The sequence below is a fragment of the Thalassophryne amazonica genome, chromosome 14 (genome assembly GCF_902500255.1).
Source record: "Thalassophryne amazonica chromosome 14, fThaAma1.1, whole genome shotgun sequence".
Lineage (NCBI taxonomy): Eukaryota > Metazoa > Chordata > Actinopteri > Batrachoidiformes > Batrachoididae > Thalassophryne > Thalassophryne amazonica.
In genome coordinates this window covers 68,791,043-68,816,452 of record NC_047116.1, presented here as the reverse complement: position 1 = coordinate 68,816,452, position 25,410 = coordinate 68,791,043, and the positions used below count along the sequence as shown (strand labels likewise).

At 41.4% G+C, this 25,410-nt stretch overlaps 1 protein-coding gene across 10 annotated transcripts in view; it reads right to left on the bottom strand.

The window, feature by feature from the left end:
- Positions 1-25,201, bottom strand: part of stxbp5l (syntaxin binding protein 5-like) — a 773,590-nt gene extending 748,389 nt beyond the window's left edge. For all 10 annotated transcript variants that reach the window (XM_034186808.1, XM_034186799.1, XM_034186803.1 and 7 more), the window contains exon 1: positions 24,931-25,201. In XM_034186808.1, the coding sequence (XP_034042699.1) occupies positions 24,931-25,098 (168 nt within the window). In that variant the 5' untranslated portion in view covers positions 25,099-25,201. The remainder of the gene's footprint in view (positions 1-24,930) is intronic.
- Between the last annotated feature and the right edge of the window lie 209 nt (positions 25,202-25,410).

Sequence of the window (25,410 nt, the reverse complement as noted above, 5' to 3'; positions counted from 1 at the left end):
TGCTCTGATCAGGCTCCACCTGAACAGTAGCATTAAACTGTTTGTTTATTGTGCCTAAAACTCTCGTGAATATATTCTCTGGGTTTACAGATGTTGTGATTGTGTTTGTTTCATGTAAAAAATGAAGAAGAAGCCCAGGTTGCTTCCCCAAAAGCCAAAAAGTCTGTTAAATTGTGATTCAGGCTGTGTGATATAACTGGCGTCAAAATGCATAGAACACTGCCATCTACTGGCGAGTGGTTATATCACAGTGTTGTCGAATTCAGGATTTTAAAATTATCTGTAGGTTTCCAAAAGCTGAGAGACCACACACGTGGAGATAAAAAAAAAAATCATAGATCTGACAGGTTTAGTTGTACAGTGAGTGGTGTCAGCCACACGGTAAAAACAACACACACAAACAGATTTCACAGACGAGCATTCCCAGGTAAAACACCTCGCTTTCTGATTGGCTGCATGTCACATTTAGCTCCTCACCTCCTTCTTAACAAACCACACATGGCAGGAATATCTGATAAGATTATATTTAGCGTCATCACGATTGTCGGGGCACCCTTAAGATTGTTGGAAGGGGAAGATCGGGTCCGATATCAGCCTAATTATCTTGCCAGAACCAGGCTTGATGTTATGACGCCTCACGGAGCAACTAAGTAAATACAGGCCCGATACCAAGTAAATACAGGCCCAGTATCGCCAATACCGATACTTTTTCATATTTAAGCTTCATAGAGCCAAAGGATCCAAAAAAAACCTAGGACAGAACGTGAAAACAAAATACTTTAGTATCACAATCAACATTTTTGTTTAAAAAAATATCGCTCAACACAACTTAAAACAAAATCTCCTGAGGTAGAGGGCTGGCAAACCACAATGCAAGGGTGCGCTGCTCCATGTTGTGTGACACAGCGCAGCGCTGCTCTTACAGACAGAGAGTAGACTTTGATGAATCTGAATGTGCAGCAGTCAGTGCATGCGGGAGAGAATAAAAGCTTGAGTATAGATCTTTTTACACAAGGATCATTCAATATCAATACCAGCATTGGTGTCAATATTATCGATATTAGGATCGATCCGCACACCTCTATTGTATACTGTCAGGGTAAATGATGCTTTCCTACAGCAGGGAGCAGAGTCCACAAAGACAGAAGCACTGACTCATTGGCTGTTTGGATTTGTGATCGCTATTGGTTCTATGAGAAACTTTGGCGGTGTTTACACTCAAAATCAGTTTCGTAGTAGCTGAGGGCATATGGGAGGCAAAATTTAAAGTTATTGGTTATCTGTAGCTTCTGATAAGTTTTTAGACAGTTTATTGGTTTAGAGTTAAAAAAAGATAACGTTTCAATTAGCTGATTACCAGTTATCGAAGCTAAGTTTCTGGTTAGCTGTGCCCACCACTGTCTGTGATTCCTCCAAATAATGATTCAAACTAATGTGCTTAGCATCACACTCTTCAGTCATGTGCAGTTAAACACTTCATGAATATAAATGACCTCACTCTTCTTTTATTTAAATTCTATTGCCAGTACTCCACTTTGTAGGGAGGTGAAGAGTGACAAAGGAAGGACACATACAATATGAATGAGGTCAGTCAAAGTAAAATCTTCCCAGAATGCAAATGATAATGATTATCAGTGACGGTAGCAATCATGAGCTCCAAGCATCTGGCTGATTTTCAACACATGAAGATAAGTTTGCGATACGCTATCCTGTATTCTGTTTTTGAATTGTTAAGTTGATTGGGGCTTTATGAGCTGGGGTGCTCCTAACTTCCACCAAAGAGGTTGCTCTTGATGTTTTTATGTCAATTAAGTCAGATTTTTAGCAGGTTATCTCAAAAAGACCACATATATATATATATATATATATATATATATATATATATATATATATATATATATATATATATATATATATATATATATATATATATATATATATATATAAATTGAACCAGGTTAGTCCCATTGAGATCAAGATTTCTTTTGCAAGAGAGACCTGGACAATTACAAAGTTTCCAATTCACCTAACCTGCATGTCTATAAATGTGGGAGGAAGCCAGAGCACCCAGAGGAGGAAACCTATGCAAACATGGGGAGAACATGCAAACTCCACACAGAAAGGCCACAGGTAGGAATCAATCCCATGACTTTCTTGTTGTGAGGCAACAGTGCTAACCACTAAACCACCACCACCATTATCATTGCAATCATCATTATTAGCAGTTATCTAGGAGTATACACATATCAACATAAATTTTTTGTTGCCTTATCTAAAAAGTGATAAGCCTAATTGTCTAACATTGAATGTGTTCATGACACAATTATTAAGAGTTAGGTAAACTTATTAAACACTTATTAACACACATTTTATAAGGACTAACAAAGGATTTACAACCAGTTAAGTATCATATATTACAGGATTTTACCCATGTTGTTTTTATGATTTAAATGTGAAAAGGGTTAAAGGATGTACATGAAAAGTTTTTCTCTACTATGGAACTCTTAAATAAAGATTGTCTCATTACCTCCAACTGTATGCAAATTGCACATTTATAACGGCCTGGTCCCACTGGTGTTCAGGAAGATTTGCATATGAATTGCGCACAACATTGGTTTATATTCGCTAAACATCCACAATATCCGTGAAACATGCTTGTATGAGTCGGCCGACACCTGCACGTCTGCAATTATCCATAGAGGCACGTTTTTCCGTTACCAGGATTTTTGAGCTGCACAAAATTTTGTTTGCTGATGACATCCACCTTACCTACGCAATACATGCTCAATACATACACAATACATACTCAATCTATGCGCTGTATATCCGCCGTTATCCGCTGATATCTGCAACTGACGGGGTATTGCGGCTTGGCAGTGGACTGGGACAGTCTGTAAAATGGATATATAGCGTGCCTATCACATTCACATCACGAACGGAAATAAGTTGTAGCGAATGCATACAGATTGGCCACGAATAAAGCGTTTGTATTCCGTCTGCTTTGCATCTGTTTTGCGGACAATTTGCGCATGCATAACAGACAGAGATCGACATACCTGCCAGTCATTGCCAGTTCAGCTGTGGAGATGTACAGATGTAGTTATGGGTCCCCAATCAACTTGTCCAAGTCTAGCAATTGCTCCAGAGGCTGTGGTGTCGGTGTGAATAGTGATGCTGAAAAACCCGAGTGTGCTTCTTTTATGACCGCAATGCAGATGCCGCACATGCGCAATACAACTGCTGTTTCTGCAACACGTGCACCATGCATTCTCAATACATCCATAATACTTCCGTCATAATCGCAATGCGTCCGATCCATTTCCTCAATACATGCGTTATACATCCATGATTGTTCATCATATATTCCCTATACATTATTCATGTATCTGTAATTCATACTGAGAACTTTGTCATTTTGGCCAATTTTGTTGCGAACGACAATGAACGCCCGACATTTGTACGAGGTCTGTCAATAAAGTAACGGTCCTTTTTATTTTTTTCAAAAACTATATGGATTTCATTCATATGTTTTTACATCAGACATGCTTGAACCCTCGTGTGCATGCGTGAGTTTTTCCATGCCTGTCGGTGACGTCATTCGCCTATGAGCACGCCTTGGGAAGGAGTGATCCCGCCCCCTCGTCGGATTTTCATTGTCTGGAAATGGCGGCATGAAAAGGACTTTTTTTCCATCAGAATTTTTTCAGAAGCTGTTAGAGACTGGCACCTGGAAACCATTCGAAAAATTTATCTGGCTTTCGGTGAAAATGTTACGGGCTTCACAGAGAATAAGGTCTGTTACTACAGCTTTAAGGACCCCTTTAAGGATGCTCGGCGCACCACGCTCCGAGCTGCGACGACGCGGTCAGAGGGCAAGTTTGGACATGTCCAGCTCTCCACAACTTCTCTGATACTTACTGAACTGGTAACCATCGAAAGCCAAGATAGACATGTCCAAACTTGTCCTCTGACACGCCAAAACGGAGGTGTTCCTTTGTCTCGCTTCAAAGCGAATCGGTCTTTACGTGCGAAGCCTCCACACGGCTTTCCATGACAAAATCTCTTGTTAAAAGTGAAATCTGCTAGAAAATGGCTCTTGTGATAACCAGAGAAAGAGCAAACGACGGTCTCGTATCCACAGAGCCATCCGTTTAGAAATGGTCCGGTGGCTTGTGCCGCGTCGTCGCGGCTCGGAGCGCGGCGCGCCGAGCATCCTTAAAGGGGTCCTTAAAGCTGTAACAGACCTTATTCTCTGTGAAGCCCGTAAAATTTTCACCGAAAGCCAGATAAATTTTTCGAATGGTTTCCAGGTGCCAGTCTCTAACAGCTTCTGAAAAAATTCTGATGGAAAAAAAGTCCTTTTCATTCCGCCATTTCCAGACAATGAAAATCCGACAATGGGGCAGGACCACTCCTTCCCAAGGCGTGCTCACAGGCGAATGACGTCACCGACAGGCGTGGAAAAACTCACGCATGCGCACGAGGGTTCAAACATGTCTGACGTAAAAACATATGAATGAAATCCATATAGTTTTTGAAAAAAAATAAAAAGGACCGTTACTTTATTGACAGACCTCGTATACTCAATTCATGCTCAATTAATCCTCTCCCCAGTGGGACCGGGCCTTAAGTGGTGATGGACAGAGTCATGAAACTGGTCCATGTGTGTTTGATTGACTCATATGTGCATCTGAAGATTGCTTAATTGCCAGATCAGTATTTATAACGCACAACCATACCAACAGTATGCATTGTATGCTGCATCATCCCCTGGACTCATAAATATGTGCTTGCAAATATGCAACAGAACTACTGTACATGCAGAAACTATTTTGTGACAAATGTGATATAAAACACATGTTCTCTGGTTGCAATATATTCACTGTCTCTCTGGTCATCCCTATTGCTCCTGTTGGTCTGTTTATTCTGAACACTGCTGTGTGATTTCATTGCGCAGCCTCTGGGCAGCATGGTGGTGTCAACAAAGGTCACCAATCAGGATCAAAGCTGAGAATCATAGATCATGATGAAAGATCAATGGTTAGGACCAAAGATCAGAATCAAAGCTTGGTAATCAAGATCAAGATCTTAGGTCAGCAACCAGAAACAAAAGTCAGCAATTAAAGAAGTCGAGGTGCCCAGAGTTGCAGTGCCTCAGGGGTAGTGGTAACGGTGGGCCTCCTGTGCGACCATGGATTGTGGGCATGTAATTTTTCACTTTCATTCTCTTCAATACACAATATATCTGTCCAAAACCAAAATAATTCACTCACTCAGGTCTCATGAACTGAAGCTAGAATCCAGATGTTAGGTCAATATTAGTAAGACTCCAAGTTTGTATTGAATCCAAATCAACTTTTTTTCCTGAAAATGACCAAAAATATTTCTTCTGACCTTCAGCTCCAAAGAAATGGCTCCTAGCTGCATGACATAATGAAGTATTTTAGTGACACCACCACAGGCCTATGCACTTGTTATTGCCTTGGTGTTGATATAACTATGTTCATATATGTATTCTTAGTAATCTAATTTAAGAATGCCTAATATGATTTTAATCAAACCTCGCACATAAATTGGGCCTATGAATGGTTGTTTTTAGTTTGGTGGGTCAGCAATCAAGGTCAGAGGTCAAGCTCTAATTCTTTTATGGAAATCTTTTATGGAGATGGTTTATTGCTGGGGAACATTTGAATGCCTTTGGAACATCTCAACAAGAGAATGGAATAGTGATGCACATTTTAATGTTTGCTGTTTGTTTGTTGTTGCAATTGTTGTTTGCTTGTGTTTGTTTTTAATTTGCTATATCGAAATTTGATGCTGTATGAAACTAAAAGGAACTAAACCATTTTCTGCCTGTTCTCTAAAACAACTCATTCATATCAAATATTTTGTTCTTATTTGTATATTTGTGTCCCTCCTGTCACTTTGAGCAAGTGTGGTCAGTCTCTCTGACCTCTATCACCCACATATGAGGTGCTACTGAGTGCAGCTTTTCCGTTTGTCACATTGCTCTCTCTCTTTCTGTAAGCTGTCCTATGTGAGGAGTGTGGCACCTTCCATGGTGTGATTGTGGACAGCTGGCACTAACATCATGCTCACTGTCACAGGAAGCATGTTTTGCTCATTTTACTGTGACGGCTGTTCCTACTGAGTCTCATGGCCCTCTCTGCAGGGGTTGTACAATGACATTTGAGCTGTCTATTCTCAAAATAGCTCACCTACAATGAAACTTGGGGTTCCACAGGGGTCTGTCTTAGGCCCCCTGTTTTTCTCCCTTTATATAGCACCCCTTGGGCACATATTGTGGCGTTTTGGGATTGCCTTTCACTGCTGTGTTGATGATCCTCATCCTTAGAAGATTGTCTTGCATCAGTAAGAAGATGGATGTCTAGCAATTTCCTACTTTGCATTCTCATGGCGCAGGACTGCTTTGTGTCCCTAAGGTGAATAAAATGTCTGTGGGTCACAGAGGTTTCTCTTATTGTGCCCCTCTTCTGTGGAATGATCTCCCTGCATCAATTAAACAGTCAGATTCTGTAGAGACTCCAGAGGACTCCAGAGGGTTAATGCTGACAAATTATACTGTCATGCTTGGCCCCAGCTCAGGGTTTAGGTCCTGATTTTGGCACTATGTCCTTTATGGTTTTATAGTTTTGTTTTCATTTTTTTAAATCTTTCTCTTGTAAATCTCAGTGTGGTTCTGTTTAATGCTTTGTCTAATGCAACTTTCTAGGTAGTCACTGGTTCCATTCTTTATCTTATCATTTTGTTTTGCATTTATTTATTCTATAGTTCGTTTTTGTATTTGTTTTGTCATGGTCCTTTAGGTTTTTTTAGTTTTGTTGTTTATCACATTTATTGTATGTGCTTGGTCACAGGTTTTTGTTATTTATCTTTGATGTTGCTTGTCAGTTTACATTTCATTTGTTGTTTATTGTATTATTCAGTTGTCACCTGTTTTGTTTTTGTTCATTCCATAGTTTGTTCTGCCATTTTTATTGAAACAGTTCCATTCCAGTTTTAGTTTTAAGCAGTAGTTTCCTGGTTTTCCTCTTGTTACGGTAGTTCTTAGTTATTCCCCTTTTGGTTTGCTCACATTCAGTTTTTGCACATGTCATGTTTCTCACAGTTAGTTTTTCTGTCACTCTCTTCTCTTGTTTTGCACCACTTTGTTTTGCCCTCTCGCAATCTCTTGCCTTTCTTCTCTCTTCTTTGTTCACTTCACCACACCTCTTTCCTGAACTTTCCACACACGTGCTTCACATCAACCTGATTAGTTTGCTCCTCTTTAAAACCCTCACAGTTCCACAGCTCACTGCCTGAATGTTGACTTTGATCACTTTCTCGCCTCTCGTCTTGTCCAGTTTGCGCTTTAGTATTTTTGAGTAGTACTGTCACCTCCAGGAAAGTCATCAATCACCAAATGAAGCTCCAAGCAAAAAGTCTCTCTCACCTCCTTCTCCCTCAATTCTCACTGCAGTCAGACAGGACACTGAGACAGTAGATGACACACAAAGAATGCCTTAGTCTGAGTCTTACAATATCCTTGCTGACAGTGGTGATATCTGACACCATCAGCAGTAGCCGATCCACGGCCTAAACGGCCACTCATTTAATGCTCCAACAACTGGCGCAAGCAGATCCAAACTTACATATCCACCCACTGACATATGGCCACCTCCACGTATGCTGACCTCAAAGAGCCCTGCCACTGCAATGCAGAGCTTTCCAAGCCCCATCAACGGGATCATTCTTTATGGGACAAAGAACATTCCAGGCACCCACCAACATTAGCCTCCTCGGGTTTGGACCTTGTTGCTGCCATGGGGACCATCCCTCAGCACTGCACCAGCCAGCACCATCCAGGACAAGACTGCTGTCCACTGTTCTCTCTTTTATTTTATTTATTTATTTATTTATTTTATTTTATTTTATTTGATTTAATTTTTTGGCAAGGATGAAGATTTAAATGATAATGTGTGCCATCAAGGCAGAAGTGGAGTTACTCCCGTGGAGCGCACGAACAAAAGATCTTCTGTTTTGTCTGCTTTATGAGGCAAATTATGGTGGCTGGATTTATGTTTGCTAAAAATGAGTCATGTACCAGCTGGAGGGCCACCTACAGTCACAGTTACTGTTTAATGTCATGCCCAGGACATGAGCAATCATAGATGCCATAAATATTCTGAGTACTTGTTTAGACAGTTATTGTGCTAGTGTGGTCAAGATTCCAATCTGATTATAATGCAGATCAATATGACATTATTTTTTTGCAGTTTTACATCAGCCCTGAAGGCAATGCTTTCCTCATCAATCAAAGGGATCAGAGAGCTGGTCCATACCCTGCACACTTTTATTTTTCACTATGTATGACATATTTGCTATATATATACGAGGTCTATTAGAAAAGTATCCGACCTTATTTTTTTCAAAAACCATATGGATTTGAATCATGTGTGATTACATCAGACATGCTTGAACCCTCGTGGGCATGCGAGAGTTTTTTTTCACGCCTGTCGGTTACGTCATTCGCCTGTGGGCAGTCTTTGAGTGAGGACTGGCCCACCCTCTCGTCGATTTTTTCATTGTTTAGGAATGGCTCAGAGACTGCTGCTTTGTTTGATCAAAATTTTTTCAAAACTGTAAGGCACAACTGAGTGGACACCATTCGATAAATTCAGCTGGTTTTCGGTAAAAATTTTAACGGCTGATGAGAGATTTTGGTCTGGTAGTGTCGCCGTAAGGACGGCCCACGGTGCCTGACGGCGATCTGCGCTTCGAGGCGGCAGCGTCTCGCCGTTTCAAGTTGAAAACTTCCACATTTCAGGCTCTGTTGACCCAGGAAGTCCTCAGAGAACAGAGAACTTTCAGAAGAAGTCGGCATGAGGAGTTTATTCGGACATTCCATTGTTAACGGACATTTTGTAATGAAAGAACGTGCGGGCAGAGTCGCATGTCGGGCCGGACCCGACCGCGGGGGGTCGCGACAGGAAAAACACCTCCGTTGGAAACCTTAACGGACAACTTGGAACATGCCCAAGCTGTTAAACAATTTCTCAGTTACTCACTTGTTGAAAGCCATCAAAAGCCGCCTGAATTTTACAAATGGTTTTCAACACGGAGGTGTTTTTCCTGTCACGGTGCACACAGATTCGCCGAGTCGTCACGGAAACGAATCGGCGAATTTGCGCGCACGTCTTTCATTACAAAATGTCCTTAAACAGTGGAATGTCCGCATAAAGGCCTCATGCCGGCCTCTTCTGAATCTTCTCTGTTCTCTCACGACATCCTGGGTGAATTAAGCCTTAAATTAGGATGTTTTCAGGTCGAAACAGGCCGACGATGGCGCCTGGAAGTGCTGCGCAACGTCCCGCTCTGTGGGAAGTCCTTACACCGACAGAAACACCCCATAATCTCTCATCAGCCCTTAAACTTTTCACCGAAAACCAGCTTAATTTCTTGAATAGTGTCCACTCGGATATTCCTCACAGGTCCAGAAAAAATTTTGATAAAGCAACGCGCACCGTCTCGAGCAGCGTGTGAAACAAAGGAATTCAGCCGAGAGGGCGGGACCACATCTCACTCAAGGCCTGCCCACAGGGAAATGACATCACCGACACACGTGAAAAAACTCATGCATGTGCACGAGGGTTCAAGCATGATTGGTGTAATCGCACGTCATTCAAATCCATATAGTTTTTTTTAAAAATAAAAAGGTAGGATACTTTTCTGATAGACCTCGTATATATATATATATATATATATATATATATATATATATATATATATATATATATATATATATATATATATATATATATATATATATATGCTAAATCTGCAATACAGATTAGATACAGATCAAAGTTATACCCCTGTCACACATATCCACAATCACCCAGAATGGCGTCGGAATGACGAATTGGCGCATATCTGAAAAGTGTCAGATTTCAGTTCCAAAACATGTCAGCCAATAATTAGTGCCAGTCTGCACCTCACCTTCAAGTATGAGCATAATTGGGGCATGTTTGATTAAGATATAGTGTAAAATATACATGAAACAGGGTTGTCAATGTTAAATATAAATGACCACAAAATCTGTAATCTGAATCAGATCTGCATTAAAGTTTGTCAGTTAATAAAGGACACCATCCTACATAATGCTTTCAAATATGAAAGAAATTTTGTCTTTTTTGACAGAGGTATGAATTTTTGAAAATTCCTTTAATGTAAAGATAGGGAATTTTCCAAGATTTTTCCTCACTTTGCCCTTTTTACCTATGACCTTTAACTCAACTTAACTCAACTTTTTTTCTTATATAGCGCCAAATCACAACAAACAGTTGCCCCAAGGCGCTCCATATTGTAAGGCAAGGCCATACAATAATTATGAAAAACCCCAACGGTCAAAACGACCCCCTATGAGCAAGCACTTGGCAACAGTGGGAAGGAAAAACTCCCTTTTAACAGGAAGAAACCTCCAGCAGAACCAGGCTCAGGGAGGGGCAGTCTTCTGCTGAGACTGGTTGGGGCTGAGGGAAAAAACCAGGAAAAAGACATGCCGTGAAGGGGGGCAGAGATCGATCACTAATGATTAAATGCAGAGTGATGCATACGGAGCAAAAAGAGAAAGAAACAGTGCATCATGGGAACCCCCCCACAATCTACGTCTAAAGCAGCAAAACCAAGGGATGGTCCAGGGTCACCCGATCCAGCCCTAACTATAAGCCTTAGCGAAAAGGAAAGTTTTAAGCCTAATCTTAAAAGTAGAGAGGGTATCTGTCTCCTGATCTGAATTGGGAGCTGGTTCCACAGGAGAGGAGCCTGAAAGCTGAAGGCTCTGCCTCCCATTCTACTCTTACAAACCCTAGGAACTACAAGTAAGCCCGCAGTCTGAGAGCGAAGCGCTCTAATGGGGTAATATGGTACTACGAGGTCCCTAAGATAAGATGGGACCTGATTATTCAAAACCTTATAAGTAAGAAGAAGAATTTTAAATTCTATTCTAGAATTAACAGGAAGCCAATGAAGAGAGGCCAACACGGGTGAGATATGCTCTCTCCTGCTAGTCCCCGTCAGTACTCTAGCTGCAGCATTCTGAACCAACTGAAGGCTTTTTAGGGAACTTTTAGGACAACCTGATAATAATGAATTACAATAGTCCAGCCTAGAGGAAATAAATGCATGAATTAGTTTTTCAGCATCACTCTGAGACAAGACCTTTCTGATTTTAGAGATATTGTGTAAATGCAAAAAGGCAGTCCTACATATTTGTTTAATATGCGCTTTGAATGACATATCCTGATCAAAAATGACTCCAAGATTTCTCACAGTATTACTAGAGATCAGGGAAATGCCATCCAGAGTAACGATCTGGTTAGACACCATGCTTCTAAGATTTGTGGGGCCAAGTACAATAACTTCAGTTTTATCTGAGTTTAAAAGCAGGAAATTAGAGGTCATCCATGTCTTTATGTCTGTAAGACAATCCTGCAGTTTAGCTAATTGGTGTGTATCCTCTGGCTTCATGGATAGATAAAGCTGGGTATCATCTGCGTAACAATGAAAATTTAAGCAATACCGTCTAATAATACTGCCTAAGGGAAGCATGTATAAAGTGAATAAAATTGGTCCTAGCACAGAACCTTGTGGAACTCCATAATTAACTTTAGTCTGTGAAGAAGATTCCCCATTTACATGAACAAACTGTAATCTATTAGAATCTTTAGAATTGAATAATTCTTGCCTATCAGGATATGAATAAAAAAAAAAAGTTAATGACATATGAAAAATTGTGGGCTCCAGGCTGTTCAAAAACAGACAAGCAAACAAACAACAGGGACAAAATCAGGAACACGTCCAACTTTGTTGGTGGATGTAAAAATCACCCCCTGGTTTGACAGATATCTGTAACTGTCTATTAAACAAAGCATATATGATTCAGCTTTTCTCCTTTCCTTCAGTTTATTCTTGTTGCCTCCAAAATCGTTTCTAGCCCTCTGTCCTGTAGCAGCCTACACCTCTACTGCTCTTTTTCGCTCTTTCAGACTGATAACTCACCAAACCCCGTTGTGTTGTGCAGCATCTTCTCTCCATAAAGGCACAAAAATGTAATCCAGAATTGAGTTATTGCATCTTCCCACACTGAGGACAGAAGTCATGACTAACTTTAAGAAGTTAGCCAAGACACCAAACCCTCCCACACATACTGCAGCAGCACACGGAGCTCTATCTCCATTAGATTACAGTCTGTCCAACAAAACTAACAACACTGACTGCAGTGTTATTTAGAATATTGACAAAAGCAACACTCAACAGCAATACTGTCCATTATTGAACATTTTCAGGGGTAATTGTGTTTTGTTCACATTTGGAAAGCCTGATTATGCATTTCATCAATGTTTGATTTTCACTGACATTCTCAGCATTTACATAACATTTGCTTTCAGGAGGAACTATTTCCGTAGTTTAACATTCATTTGTTTTCAATATCCGCTTACTCCATACAATATTACATTGACATAACGCTTAGTTCAATTTTTTATATTTTTATGATGTTTTTAAAATCATTATTAAAGGTGAGTTGGGATTACCACACATGAGGTCTCCACAGATGTTAATGTCTAATTGTACAACCAACAAGGTAACTTGACTAAATTGCCTCATTCATCATCCTCATTCAACCAACTCAATAATAATAACAACAGCAAAAAACAATAATAATAATTATAATAATACATAATATTAAATATTGATTGCTTATTCATGAATGCTGTGCCATATCTCAAGAGTTGTAGCTCAGTCAAGTTCATTTGCAAGATATGAACTTTCAATAGGCATTTTGCCAAAATTAGAAGCATTACCACAGCAACAGCTAAAAACAACAAACTTCAACAACTACCCAGATCTCAGGAAACAATGACATAGTAAGAGGCTGATCTTAAATTGCTCAGGGACTCCAAGCTTCTATTTTATCCAGTTATTTTTTCCTGAAAATAAATGGGAATGCTTGTTTGGAGCTTTGGCCTTGATAACCCCCTTGCTGTATCACAGGAACCACTGAGGCCAGAATGCAGATCTGAGATTTCACTTTTCAGCAACCTCAAGTTTCACCTTGCTCCATTTAAAAACTGTCTCTTAAAATAACTTGAAATATGTGTTATGACCTTTTACATAAATGAAATCACCCTTTGATTTATCTCATCATTTGAGGGCAGATAACAGATTATAGGCTCATATTGTTTGGACAAGCCCAAATATTATATTTATTCCAGTAATGCATGGTTCCAGAAACTAAATGATAACAGCTGTTTGAACCATTGACTCCAGTGAAAACTGATGGGAAATAGAAAACTGCTAAGAGTTTGGGTTACCATTTGATCCACTTCAATATTTTTTTTCTTGTCTAAAGGAAGAAATGTATTTTATGACCTTTGAAAGCATTAAAACAATCTATAGTATAGGATTAGCAAAATATTGGAGCTAAAATTAATTAAAGGAACATGTCTACTTTCCTCAAAATGAATGTGAATGCACAAAAAATTGAGACACTGGATGAACTCAGTTCAATTTTGTACAGGATTTCCATAAAAAACACAGATGGCCTAAACTCAAAGTGGATCAGGAAAGTACAGCACTTCAGTTACAGCCATATTCCAAAATGGAGGAAATTTTTTTTTTTCTAAAAATTCTACTCACAACACATCATAATGAAAATATGAAAAAGGGTTTTTCTTTATTTTTTGTTTTGTTTTGTTTTTTTGTAAATGTATTAAAATAAAAAACTAAGGAAGTCGCATTTACATAAGTATTCACAGCTTTTGATCAGTACTTTGGTGATGCACCTTGGGCAGCAGTTACAGCTTCAAGTCTTCTTAAATATGATGTCACAAGCTTGGTGCACCTATCTTTGAGCAGTTTTGCCCATTCCTCTTTGCAGCACCTCTCAAGCTCCATCAGATTGGATGGGGAGTGCACAGATCTCTTCATAAATGTTCAATCAAATTCAGGTCTGGGCTCTGGCTGGGTCCTCTCAAGGACATTCAGAGTTGTCCTGAAGCCACTCCTTTGCTATCTTGGCTGTGTGCTTAGGCTCATTGTCCTGCTGTCCTGCCCCAGTCTGTGGTCAAGAGCACTCTGGAGCAGGTTTTCATTCAGGATGTCTCTGTACATTGCTGCATTCATCTTTCCCTAATCCTGACTGGTCTCCCAGTTCCTGATGCTGAAAAACATCCCCACAGCATGATGCTGCCACCACGCTTTACTGTAGGGAAGATGGCTGGTTTCCTCCAAACATGACACCTGGCATTCACACCAAAGAGTTCAATCTTTGTCTCATCAGACCAGAGAATTTTTGTTTCTCATGGTCTGAGAGTCCTTCAGATGTCTTTTGGTAAACTCCAGGCGGGCTGCCATGTGCCTTTTACTAAGGAGTGGCTTCCGCCTGGCCATTCTATCATCCAGGCTTGATTGGTGGATTGCTGCAGAGATGGTTGTTCTTCTGGAAGGTCCTCCTCTTTTCACAGAGGAATGCTGGAGCCCTGACAGAGTGACCATTGGGTTCTTGGTTACCTCCCTGACTAAATGCATCAGCGCGACGCTTCAAAGCTTCGCAATGCATCGTAACGCCAGACTGATGCGTTTCCAACGCGTCGTGATGTCAGACGTGTCGCTTCAGAAGCAGCAAGGGGGTGGAGATTGCTATGTCTCACTCTGGCTGTTTCCACAACCTGAAAAAAGTTCAGCAATTGCCATCTTAAATTTGGGTCGCCTGAACCACAAAAAAGCTTTAAAAAACAGTAGTAGAACGATTCTCCCATCACCCTGCTGGGAGAAGCTTTTTTTCAGCTACTTTTCGGAGTGACGCCGACCGAGGGAGGACTGACGACTTGGTGGGATATCAATTGAACCGTGACAGCGGGCTGACCTGCACGGAGAAGCCGGCCTTCAGGCATCATTCCTGGGCAGACCGAGGCAGGCAGCCGGAGGGATGGAGCAAACCCACCGAAATCTCCCACTTTTTGGATATATGCAAAGTCCCAGTTTGACCAACAGAGTTTAGTTCTGCAGCTTTAACGAGGTGAGAATAAAAGTAAAACGTGACGTTTGTGTACTGCTGTGAAGGTTTATTGATCGGCTAACGTTAGCTTGGCTTTTTAGCACAGTTGATCTAAGTGAACACTTTAATTTGTAAATGATTCAGTCTTTCTTATTTTTACCAAATAAAGCTACAGCTTTTTTCGGACCCACAAATTTCAACTTTAAATAACTTTTTTCGGGCATTTTTTCCATTGTTTTTTTCCTTTTTTTTTTTCTTTTTTATATATGTAAACTGTTTAGTGTTTCTTTATATTTAAAGAAATATTTATTTGTCCCAATCAGGAACATTTGCTGTGCAGACAACCAGACTTCCATTGATGAGCTGAACACCACGAAGTCCAGTCGAAAGAAAACATCTCTGCTTTTCAGCAACACCACCAGAGTTCAAAGTTGCAGAAGAGACCTTCATCTGGTCCCGAGAATTCAGCATAACATCACCTGCTTCTAAATAAAAGGCTCTTTCAACAGCAACTATTTTATTATTTTTTAAAAAGCTATTTCACTTTATATTTTAACAATAAATGAACGGCTCATTAAAAATGTCCACAAATTTGCACAGGTAGAAGCTCTCCACTTATTATGCTCAAATTCATATTTTAGAAATGACTCTGTCCTGATAACAGCATTAAAGGCAATTACATATTTTGGTGAAATTACAAGTTGAAATGACTATAAAAAAATTCATCATGAGGTTTATGTCACAGAAATCCTACTTTACAATCACACTGCAGTCATTGTTAAATTATTTCCTGTTGCATTTATAATAAACATTTGTATTTATTTACAGTGTCTGTTTTTCTGGTTGAAATGAGATATAAATAATCTGCCAGACTTAAAAAAAAAAATGTACAAATTTCCATGTTATTTTGTCTAAAAATAAATGTCCAAGGTTCCTTATGTTAAACAAGAAATTATCTAATCTGAAATAACAGGTGGTTTTAATTTACAGATGAAAGGTTTCTAAAGAACCATTTATTGATTGATTTAGCTATTTTAATTACAAGTGTTCTAAACTTTTTAAACAGTAATCAGAAATTCTGACGTAACAAACAACAATAACAAAAAACATTTCCAAGGATTTTTCTTCAGAAAACTGCTCTATAAATGAGCAGTACTGTGTGACACGTTTGTTTTGTACAGATCACTGGTTTCTGCCACTAGTCTTCCGTGTTTTGGCCCAACGTGTCATTCCTATTGGACAGCGCAAAGGTACGTCACAGCTTAGCGTGTCGAAAGTTGGATTGGTTTGAACTTTGACCGCGTCAGCCTGCCGACAAGCGGCAATGCGCGGTTGTCGGCAGAAGCGTCGTTTTAGCTCAGCTTTTGACGCGACGCTTCTGACGCGTCTAAAAAGCAACGCGTCTCATTGAAAATAATGCTTTTTAGACCGATTTTTGCCATTTCTGATGCGTCTGATGCTTTCAGTGTGAAAGGCCCTTAAGGCCCTTATCCCCGGATCATTCAGTTTAGACAGACGGCCAACTCTGGGAAGAGTCCTGATGGATCTGAACTTCTTACATTTATGGATGATGGAGGTCACTGTGCTCATTGGGACTTTACAAGCAGCAGAAATATTTAAGTATCCTTCCCCAGATTTGTGCCTCGAGACAATCCTGTCTTGGAGGTCTTCAGACAATTCGTTTGACATCATGTTCAGTTTGTGCTCTGACATTAGAGCTGGGTATCAATTCAAATTTCAAGAATCGATTTGATTCAGATTCTTAAGATTCAGAATCGATTATTTCAATTCGATTCAATTTGATCCGATATCGATTTGACTTAGTGTTATTAAAACTGTTTTTTGAGCTGTTACATGATTGTCTCGTTATGCAACATATTAATATTACTTCACAAAATTTGACCCTCAAAATGCAGACAATAGTGTCTCAGAGTTGTAAATTCAAAAAAAAATTTGGGGTGGGGGCAACGGTCCCGGTCTCCCCTACAAAACTCACACCTACAGCACTCACTGCTGGCCTCTTCACACATAACACGAAGTTGGGCGAAAGAGGCAAAAACCAGCCGAAAATGGGTGACAAAAAACAACTAATTGGCAAACAGTGAAAAATTCCAGCCGCTGTCAGGAGGGACATATGGTGGGACAGCCGTGTACAATCCTGCAGACATGGTTTTGTGCACACGAGCGTGCACGCACACGAACACACAGAGACAGTTGTGAGACCACACATCACAGAGCAGTGAAGAGCTTTTCCCAGCAGCAGGGAAGCATGGAATATTTAATTCCTAATAGAAAAAGAGCAGAGAATACAGGAAGTATCGTCCGCCTGTTGCTCTTTCTTCATTCCCACAGACATAAGCAAGGACTTTAATGAAACTCCATGTATGAAATAAAATGATATATAAACATCCCCCCATCCCCCCTCTTCCCTCGTGTGCGCAGTGACCAGTGCACAGTCCAGCAACGTTCACAGCCACTGAGGGTCTGCGTAAACCCTCTGTGCTGATCACAACGTTTGTACAGATAATTTCATATGTCCCAGCCTGGGTGCATGGTCATCGCTGTGCGTGCTGAGATGTGGCTGGGGGCCATAGGTGATGTCTTTTTATCCCCCCCCCCCCCCCCATGTCGTCATCGTTTGCACACAGTCATACACCTCTGTGCCCTGCACATGGGTGGTTGGCGCACATGTGATAATATGTGTTCCCCATCATTGCGTTGCGCTGAAGGTCAACGAGTGGTCAACTTGTGCGGTGCAAATAGCCGAGGAACGCATTCACTGGCTGTGAGCCAGTGAATGCGTTCTGATTAATATCACTGTGCCGGAAATGAGGAGCAGATGGAATCAGTTAGTCAGTGAAATCACCTGGTGGAATCAGTGGCTGCAAAGAAAACCTGCACCCTCTTGGCCCTTTCTGCAATAAGTTGCTCACCCCGTTGTAGTGGATGTGATCATGTCAATACGGACATCACATCAATGACGAGCTCACATGAAAATTCAGTAAGGTATCAAGCCTGTGTAAGCCTGATCCCATCAGATCTCAGAAGCTAAGCAGCGCGGGACCTGGTCAGTACTTGGATGGGAGACCTCTTTGGAACACCAGCGGCTGTGTGTGTTTCTCCAGGTAACACTGGAGTTGCATCAGGAAGGGCATCCGGCGTAAAACCTGTGCCAAAATATCAATGCGGATCTGGTTGTATCCGCTGTGGTGACCCCGAACACAAAACGGGAGGAGCCGAATGGACAACCAACAGCACTAGAGGCAACATTGACCCGACCAGCAAAACAGGAATGGTTTTACAGGTGGAGGCCAGTGACATTTTTCCGTCTTCTTCTTTTCTGGCAGATCTTTCACTACTTTTGCATTTGGCTTGGGTCAGTGTTACTACTGGTAGCATGGTGCAGTACCTTGACCATACAAAGGCTGCACAGGTGGTCCAACTCCTCCAGGATGGCACATCAATATGTGCCATTGCCAGGTTTGCTGTGTGTGCAAGCACAGTCTCAAGAGCATGAATAAATGAATGAATTTATTTGGCACACACAGATGTAAAATAGCAAAGAAAACTAATAAAGAAAACTTTAACAATAAATAAAGAAAATTAATAAATAATAAAGAAAAATTTAACAATGTACCCTATGTGCCCGAAAGGGTGTAGGCAGAAGCAAAACTTTATAAATGCCCACCCCTTTAACCCAAAAAATAAAAATGTATACATATGTATAAAAAATATACATATACCCATGATAACAAATACAAAATATAAATTAAAGACAAGAGCATGGAGGAAATTCCAGGAGACAGACAGTTTCTCTAGGAAAGCTGGACAGGTCTGTTGAAGGTCCCTAACCTATCAGCAGGACCAGTATCTGCTCTTTTGTGCAAGGAGGAACAGGATGACCAGAGCCCCACAAATTGACCTCCAGCAAGCCGCTGGTGAAAATGTATCTGACAGAACAATCAGAAACAGACTCCATGAGGTTGGCCTAAGGACCTGACTTTCTTTTGTGGGCGCTGTGTTCACTGGCCAGCACCATGGAGCTCAATTTGCCATAGAACACCAGAATTATAAGGTCTGCCAGTGATGCCCAGTGCTTTTCACAGATGACAGGAGGTTCAATCTGAGCACGTGACAGACGTGAAAGGGTCTGGAGATGTTGTGGGGAAAGTTATGCTGCCTCCAACATCATTCAGCACAAACGGTTTGGTGGTGAGTCAGTGATGGCACAGGCTAGACAACAGTACCCTGACTGCTATTAGGTATCGGGATGAAATCTTTGGACTCACTGTCAGACCATATACTGGGGTCCTGGGTTCAACAATGCCCGACCTCATGTGGTGAGAGTATGCAGGCAGTTCCTGGAGGATGAAGGAACTGATGCTGCTAACTGGCCCCCACACTTGTCTGATCTAACTTCAACAGAACACCTTTGGAACATTATGTTTCAGTGCATCCGACACCGCCAGGTTGCAACGCAGACTGCCCAGGAGCTAAGTGATGCCCTGGTCCAGATCAGGGAGGAGATCCCCCAGGACACCATGCGTCCTCTTACAATCCCAATTCCAATGAAGTTGAGACGTTGTGTAAAATGTAAATAAAAACAGAATACAGTGATTTGCAAATCCTTTTCAACCTATATTCAATTGAATACACCACAAAGACAAGATATTTAATGTTCAAATTGATAAAATGTATTGTTTTTGTGCGAATATTTGCTCATTTTGAAATGGATGCCTGCAACATGTTTCAAAAAGGCTGGGACAGTGGTATGTTTCCCACTGTGTTACATCACCTTTCCTTCTAACAACACTCAATAAGCGTTTGGGAACTGAGGACACTAATTGTTAAAGCTTTGTAAGTGGAATTCTTTCCCATTCTTGCTTGATGTACGAGTTCAGTTGTTCAACAATGGAGGGTCTCTATTGTTGTATTTTGCACTTCATAATGCACCACACATTTTCAGTGGGTGACAAGTCTGGACAGCAGGCAGGCCAGTCTAGTACCTGCACTCTTTTACTACGAAGCCACGCTGTTGTATCACATGCAGAATGTGGCTTGGCATTCTCTTGCTGAAATAAGCAGGGACGTCCCTGAAAAAGATGTTGCTTGGATGGCAGCATGTGTTGCTCCAAAACCTCGATGTGCCTTTCAGCATTGATGGTGCCATCACAGATGTGTAAGTTGCCCATGCCCCCCCCCCCCCTCCATACCATCTCAGATGCTGGCTTTTGAACTTTGCACTGGTAACAATATGGATGGTCTTTTTCCTCTTTTGTCTGGAGGACACGACATCCATGATTTCCAAAAACAGTTTGAAATGTGGACTCATCAGACCACAGCACACTTTTCCACTTTGCATCTGTCCATTTCAAATGAGCTCGGACCCAGAGAAGGAGGTGGCGTTTCTGTATGTTGTTGATGTATGGCTTTCACTTTGCATGGTAGAGTTTTAACTTGCACTTGTAGCAACGAACTGTGTTAACTGACAATGGTTTTCTGAAGTGTTCCTGAGCCCACGCTGTAAGCTCCTTTACACAGTGATGTTGGTTTTTAATGCAATGCTGCCTGAGGGATCAAAGGTCACGGGTATTCAATGTTGCTTTTCGGCCTTGCCGCTTAAAGTTCTCCAGATTTTCTGAATCTTCTGATTATATTATGAACTGTAGATGATGGAATCCCTAAATTCCTTGCAATTGAACATTGAGAAACATTGTTCTTAAACTGTTGGACTATTTTTTTCACGCAGTTGTTCACAAACTGGTGATCCTCGCCCCATCTTTGCTTGTGAATGGCTGAGCCTTTTGGGGATACTCCTTTTATACCCAGTCATGACACTCACCTGTTTCCAGTTACAGCTTGCAGTCTTTCCCAGCTGCCAGCATTACTTTCCCTGTGTCACTAGAATTTCCACACATTTTTTTTCTGCATGACTTTTCATACATTTTACTATGAATTTTTAGTGAGCAACAAGTCAGAAATTCAACATTTTTGTGGACAAGTGGTTAGTGTGCTTGGTTTCAATGTGGAAGGTTCCTGGTTCAAACCCCACCCCTGCACATTTCTCCATGTAATGGAGAAATGACATTTTTAACCTATCATCCCTGGTTCTCAAGACCAGGCACTTAAGTGGCTCTGCTCTCTCTCTCTCTTTTTTTTTTTTTTTAAGATATTTAGGTGTACCTTAGTACACACTTGTAGAGTTCCACCTTAGATTTGGAATGTATAATAGAAGATATATCTTACTGAATTTTATATAATTTGTTTGAGGGTTGCCACTTGAAGTACTTTATTATGTTGCTCTAACACTTCTCTTTTTCGGTGTACAGACCCTGGTCCAGTGAGTCAGTGCTTATCCACAGGTATCATAGTGTGAAAAGGATGAAAGTCTATGATGGAATGTCACTCAATCAGAGGTTACTTCCTCAGCCTAGACCAGTACCCAGTTCCAGCTGGGTTCAGCAGATGAAGTGCCATTTGCAAAGACACAAACAAGTAGCATGGTAGTTTACTTTAGTGTGGACAGCAAAAGTTATGAGCCGCATATTTCCTTTGTCATTGTGCTTTAAGTGGACCTACCAACAGCTGCTAACACTATTAGCATATAATATTAAATAAGAAAGAGTTTAACATCCTCGCATCAACCAAACCAGTCCAGTTGAAGATCCAAGCTTCTCTACAATGGAAACCACCTGGACACCTGAGAGCCTTCACACAAATCGCTGTCAAGTCATTCTCAAGTCATGAATCGGCAAATCTCAAGTCTCAAGTCAAGTCTCAAGTCAGCTTGCAAACAACTGGTGGTCATTATGACTTCAGGCTTGACTTGAGACTTGCCAATTCATGACTTAAGAATGACTTGCTGGTGACTTTGTCCCACCTCTGAAACAAACAGACACAGCAACAACACAACGGCTGCCGCTGCTAGCAGAGTCTGAGTTATGACGGGAGGCTACGAAAGGAGGAACCACTGAACTCAGCAGCTGTCACTCAAAGCACCCATGCCCACAATTACACTGAACTTTACAGCTTACAATGCCTTAAACTAAGAAGTTAGGAAAAAAATCACAGCTGCCATGGAAGATTCAAGTTTCTCTACTATGGAAACCACCTGGACAACTGAGAGCCTACACAGAAACAGCTGACATGGAGGAGAAGACTATCTATAAAAACCAAAACAATTTTTGAACCAGGCTGTAAACATGATTATTTCTGCTCTAAAGTTGGACATTTTAACACTGAGTCCTGTGGGAATGTGCTCTGTTTTTGGATCCAGCCACAAGCAGGCAATCAAGGTACTACAAGATTTATGACTTCCAGGTTGGGTCAAAATACAAACTCAAGTGCAAGTGTTGCCACTTGGTTTTTATACATCTGAAAATACATGTAAGGGCCCTGTCCCACTGGCGTTTAGGAGGATTTGCATATGGATTGCGCACAAAATTGGCTCATATTCGCTTAACATCCGCAATATGCGTGAAACATGCTTGTATGAGTCGGCCGACACCCGCACATGTCCGCAATTAACCCTACTCCTTCCCCCACCCTAACATTAACCATAACCATAACCCCCCCCCCCCCGACCCCCACTTAACTTTTAATTTCGTGCAGCCATCACGGAATGAATTAGAATGAATTTGTGCTGCTGTGCCGGAAATGAGGCGCTTTCGCCACAATATCATGAACCAATAGATTAATGTATATTTCATGCTGCTGAGTCACAACTTGCTGTAAAACTGGGTTGATATGTATCATATCATGGAGGTAGTGTACCCTTACACCCCTATTTAACACCAAAATCAAGAATCCTTTCCAGGACATGAGGCTCAATGGGACCATGTTTATCTCTGGTTTCTGCACAGTGACATGATTTGGTTGGTACCCTAGGTGGACTGAAACAATACAGATGAAGTGTCTTGCCCAAGGACATAGGCAGGTAGCCTTAAGTGGACCTGGACTTGATCCATGGTCTATATATTGGTATTCTACCTCCTACTCCACACCTGCTCTGTGAAACATTGCACTGGAGAAGAACATAGCCTGGATTATACAGTATTTGCTCACTTCTAATGCACTGCACTGGGCATGGATTTGTGATGACACAAGTAGTCTGATAACACTGTGGATCGATCGTGCACACAGTCTTTACCAGAATACCTTTAACCCTGTCTGTGCTCAGAAAAGGAACAGGACTGATTCCAAGTTGTTGCCTCTTGCTCCCTGTGTCTTTCACGCACACGTAATGACGTCTGCTCTGCACCTTCACAGGCACAAATGGATGCCCTGTGAGGAATCAGGAAGATAGGCTGACTTTTTCTTCAAAACGTTCAGTGATTTCACCAGGTTTTAATTACAAACGCATTAAGCTTGGAGAAGGAGCAGCTTCGTGAATGGGATGGAGTAATTGTGTTGTTCTTTTCCAGCACTTTCTTCCTCCCTGTCTGTCTGCCTGCCAAGGAGACTCTGCAGCATCCATTTCAGCTTGTGAATCAACCTCCCTCCACCTCCACAAAAAAAAACAAAAAACTGCCACCATGTCCAGTAATAAAGCCTGACAAACAACTCAGGTACTGTTAGCTTCTCAATGAATTATTCACAGGCAGATACAAAAATCCCCCCCCCCCCCCCAACCCCTTCTTTGAGGAACAATCGCTGCAGTCAGCTCCAAAAATAAATAAATAAAGAAAGAAAGAAAGAAATAAAAATGCATCCAGAAAAAAGGCTGCAATGGGCGGCAGAGGTTGCTATAAATACAACTCCCCACCACCACTCACCGAGCACGTCCCTCCCTCTTTCTCCTTCCTTCCTTCCTTCTCCCTCCTTCCTAGTGAAAAGCACAACAGCTAGGACACTACTGCAGGATCTGTCGCTTGGCGTGCGGTGCACTTTTGCTTTTTCTTTTGTTTTATGCATGCATTTTTGCATGCATGCACTGGAGGGACACCCCGTTATGTCATCGTGCGTGTTGGCTGGTATCCAACGACAATCACCGGATCGTTTTGCGCTGCAGCCGATACACCAAACACTGTGGCTTTAATGCGCTTTAATGCGCATATGCGGGAACCAGAGTGTCATCGGTTGCCAGAAGTGTGCAGACGCAAACACACATACACACACACACACACACATCGCCACCGGGACACCAGCTGCGCACACAGGCTCCAAAGCTTTAGATCAACAAAGAACTAACAGGAGAACTACAGTACTTTGGCCCGAAGGCACAACAGCAAAAATAAATACGTTTTCAAAAGGTCAACTGGTTAAAACAATAAATCAATAACATTTTTAAAGCCTCATTTCTCAGGCGATTGAAAGAGCTGTCCGGAGTGCTGAACTTTGCAGACGAACTCGAGTTTTGATTGAAATATACAAAATTTTGCATGGCTTTGAGAATGTTGGCCCCACTGTATTTTTTGAATTGAGAAGGTATACTGGCCTTAGAGGTCATGAATTGTGCTTGGAAGTTAATAGATCTGTATTCAATGTGAGGAAAGAATTCTTTAGTAACCGAGCAGTAAAGAGCTGGAATAGTTTGCCACCTAAAGTGGTCTTATCCTCAAGTACAGATATTTTTGAAGCAAATTATGATCTGTATTATAGTATAATGAATGCCACCAGATTTTAATTGTTAATAGCTGTTTTTATTGAATGTTATGATGTGTTATGATGTGTCGTTATATGCAATCATGTATACAAATATTTTACACAATAAAATGAATTATGAATTATTATTCAACCCAGCAGCACTGATTCAGGATTCACTCGGAGCTTATCTGAAGGCCACCGAAAGGTGTGCCGATCTGACCAACCGCTCGGGAAATTCAGTCGCCACAAGTCGGCAATAAATCCCTGTTTTTTGTTTTTTCACCCACCTTACACAGCTGAAAGTTTTCCGACACGAGAGTCTCCTGGACGTCGATGTCTCTGGGAGTGGGCGCCGCGGTGGGTGTTCCGGCCGCGCTGCCGCACGAAGGCGATCCGATCGTCCCTCCCGGCGAGGACGTGGTCAAACCGTCCAAAACCTTCCTAAACTTCTTCATCTTTCTTCTTTTCTTTTGCTTCTTTCGTCTCTTTACAGTTTAAGGGCGCGGGAGGAGCAGGACAAGTGTGCGCTCCTTGAGGTTTCTTCTCCCTTCAGGTTGGACTCCAAAAAGCGTCTGATTAAAAAAAAAAAGGGAGTAAGAATAGTATTTTTTTTTTAAGGATAACCTTGGGTTTCTCGCCGCGGTGAGAACCGCAAGGAGCAGTCCTCTGTCTTTCCGTGTTTTAAGTGCAGTGTAAAAAGTCACGCAGGCACCTCATCGTGCGCTCACGGAAACGGGAATTCGGCTCTGACCGGAGACTCACAGCGG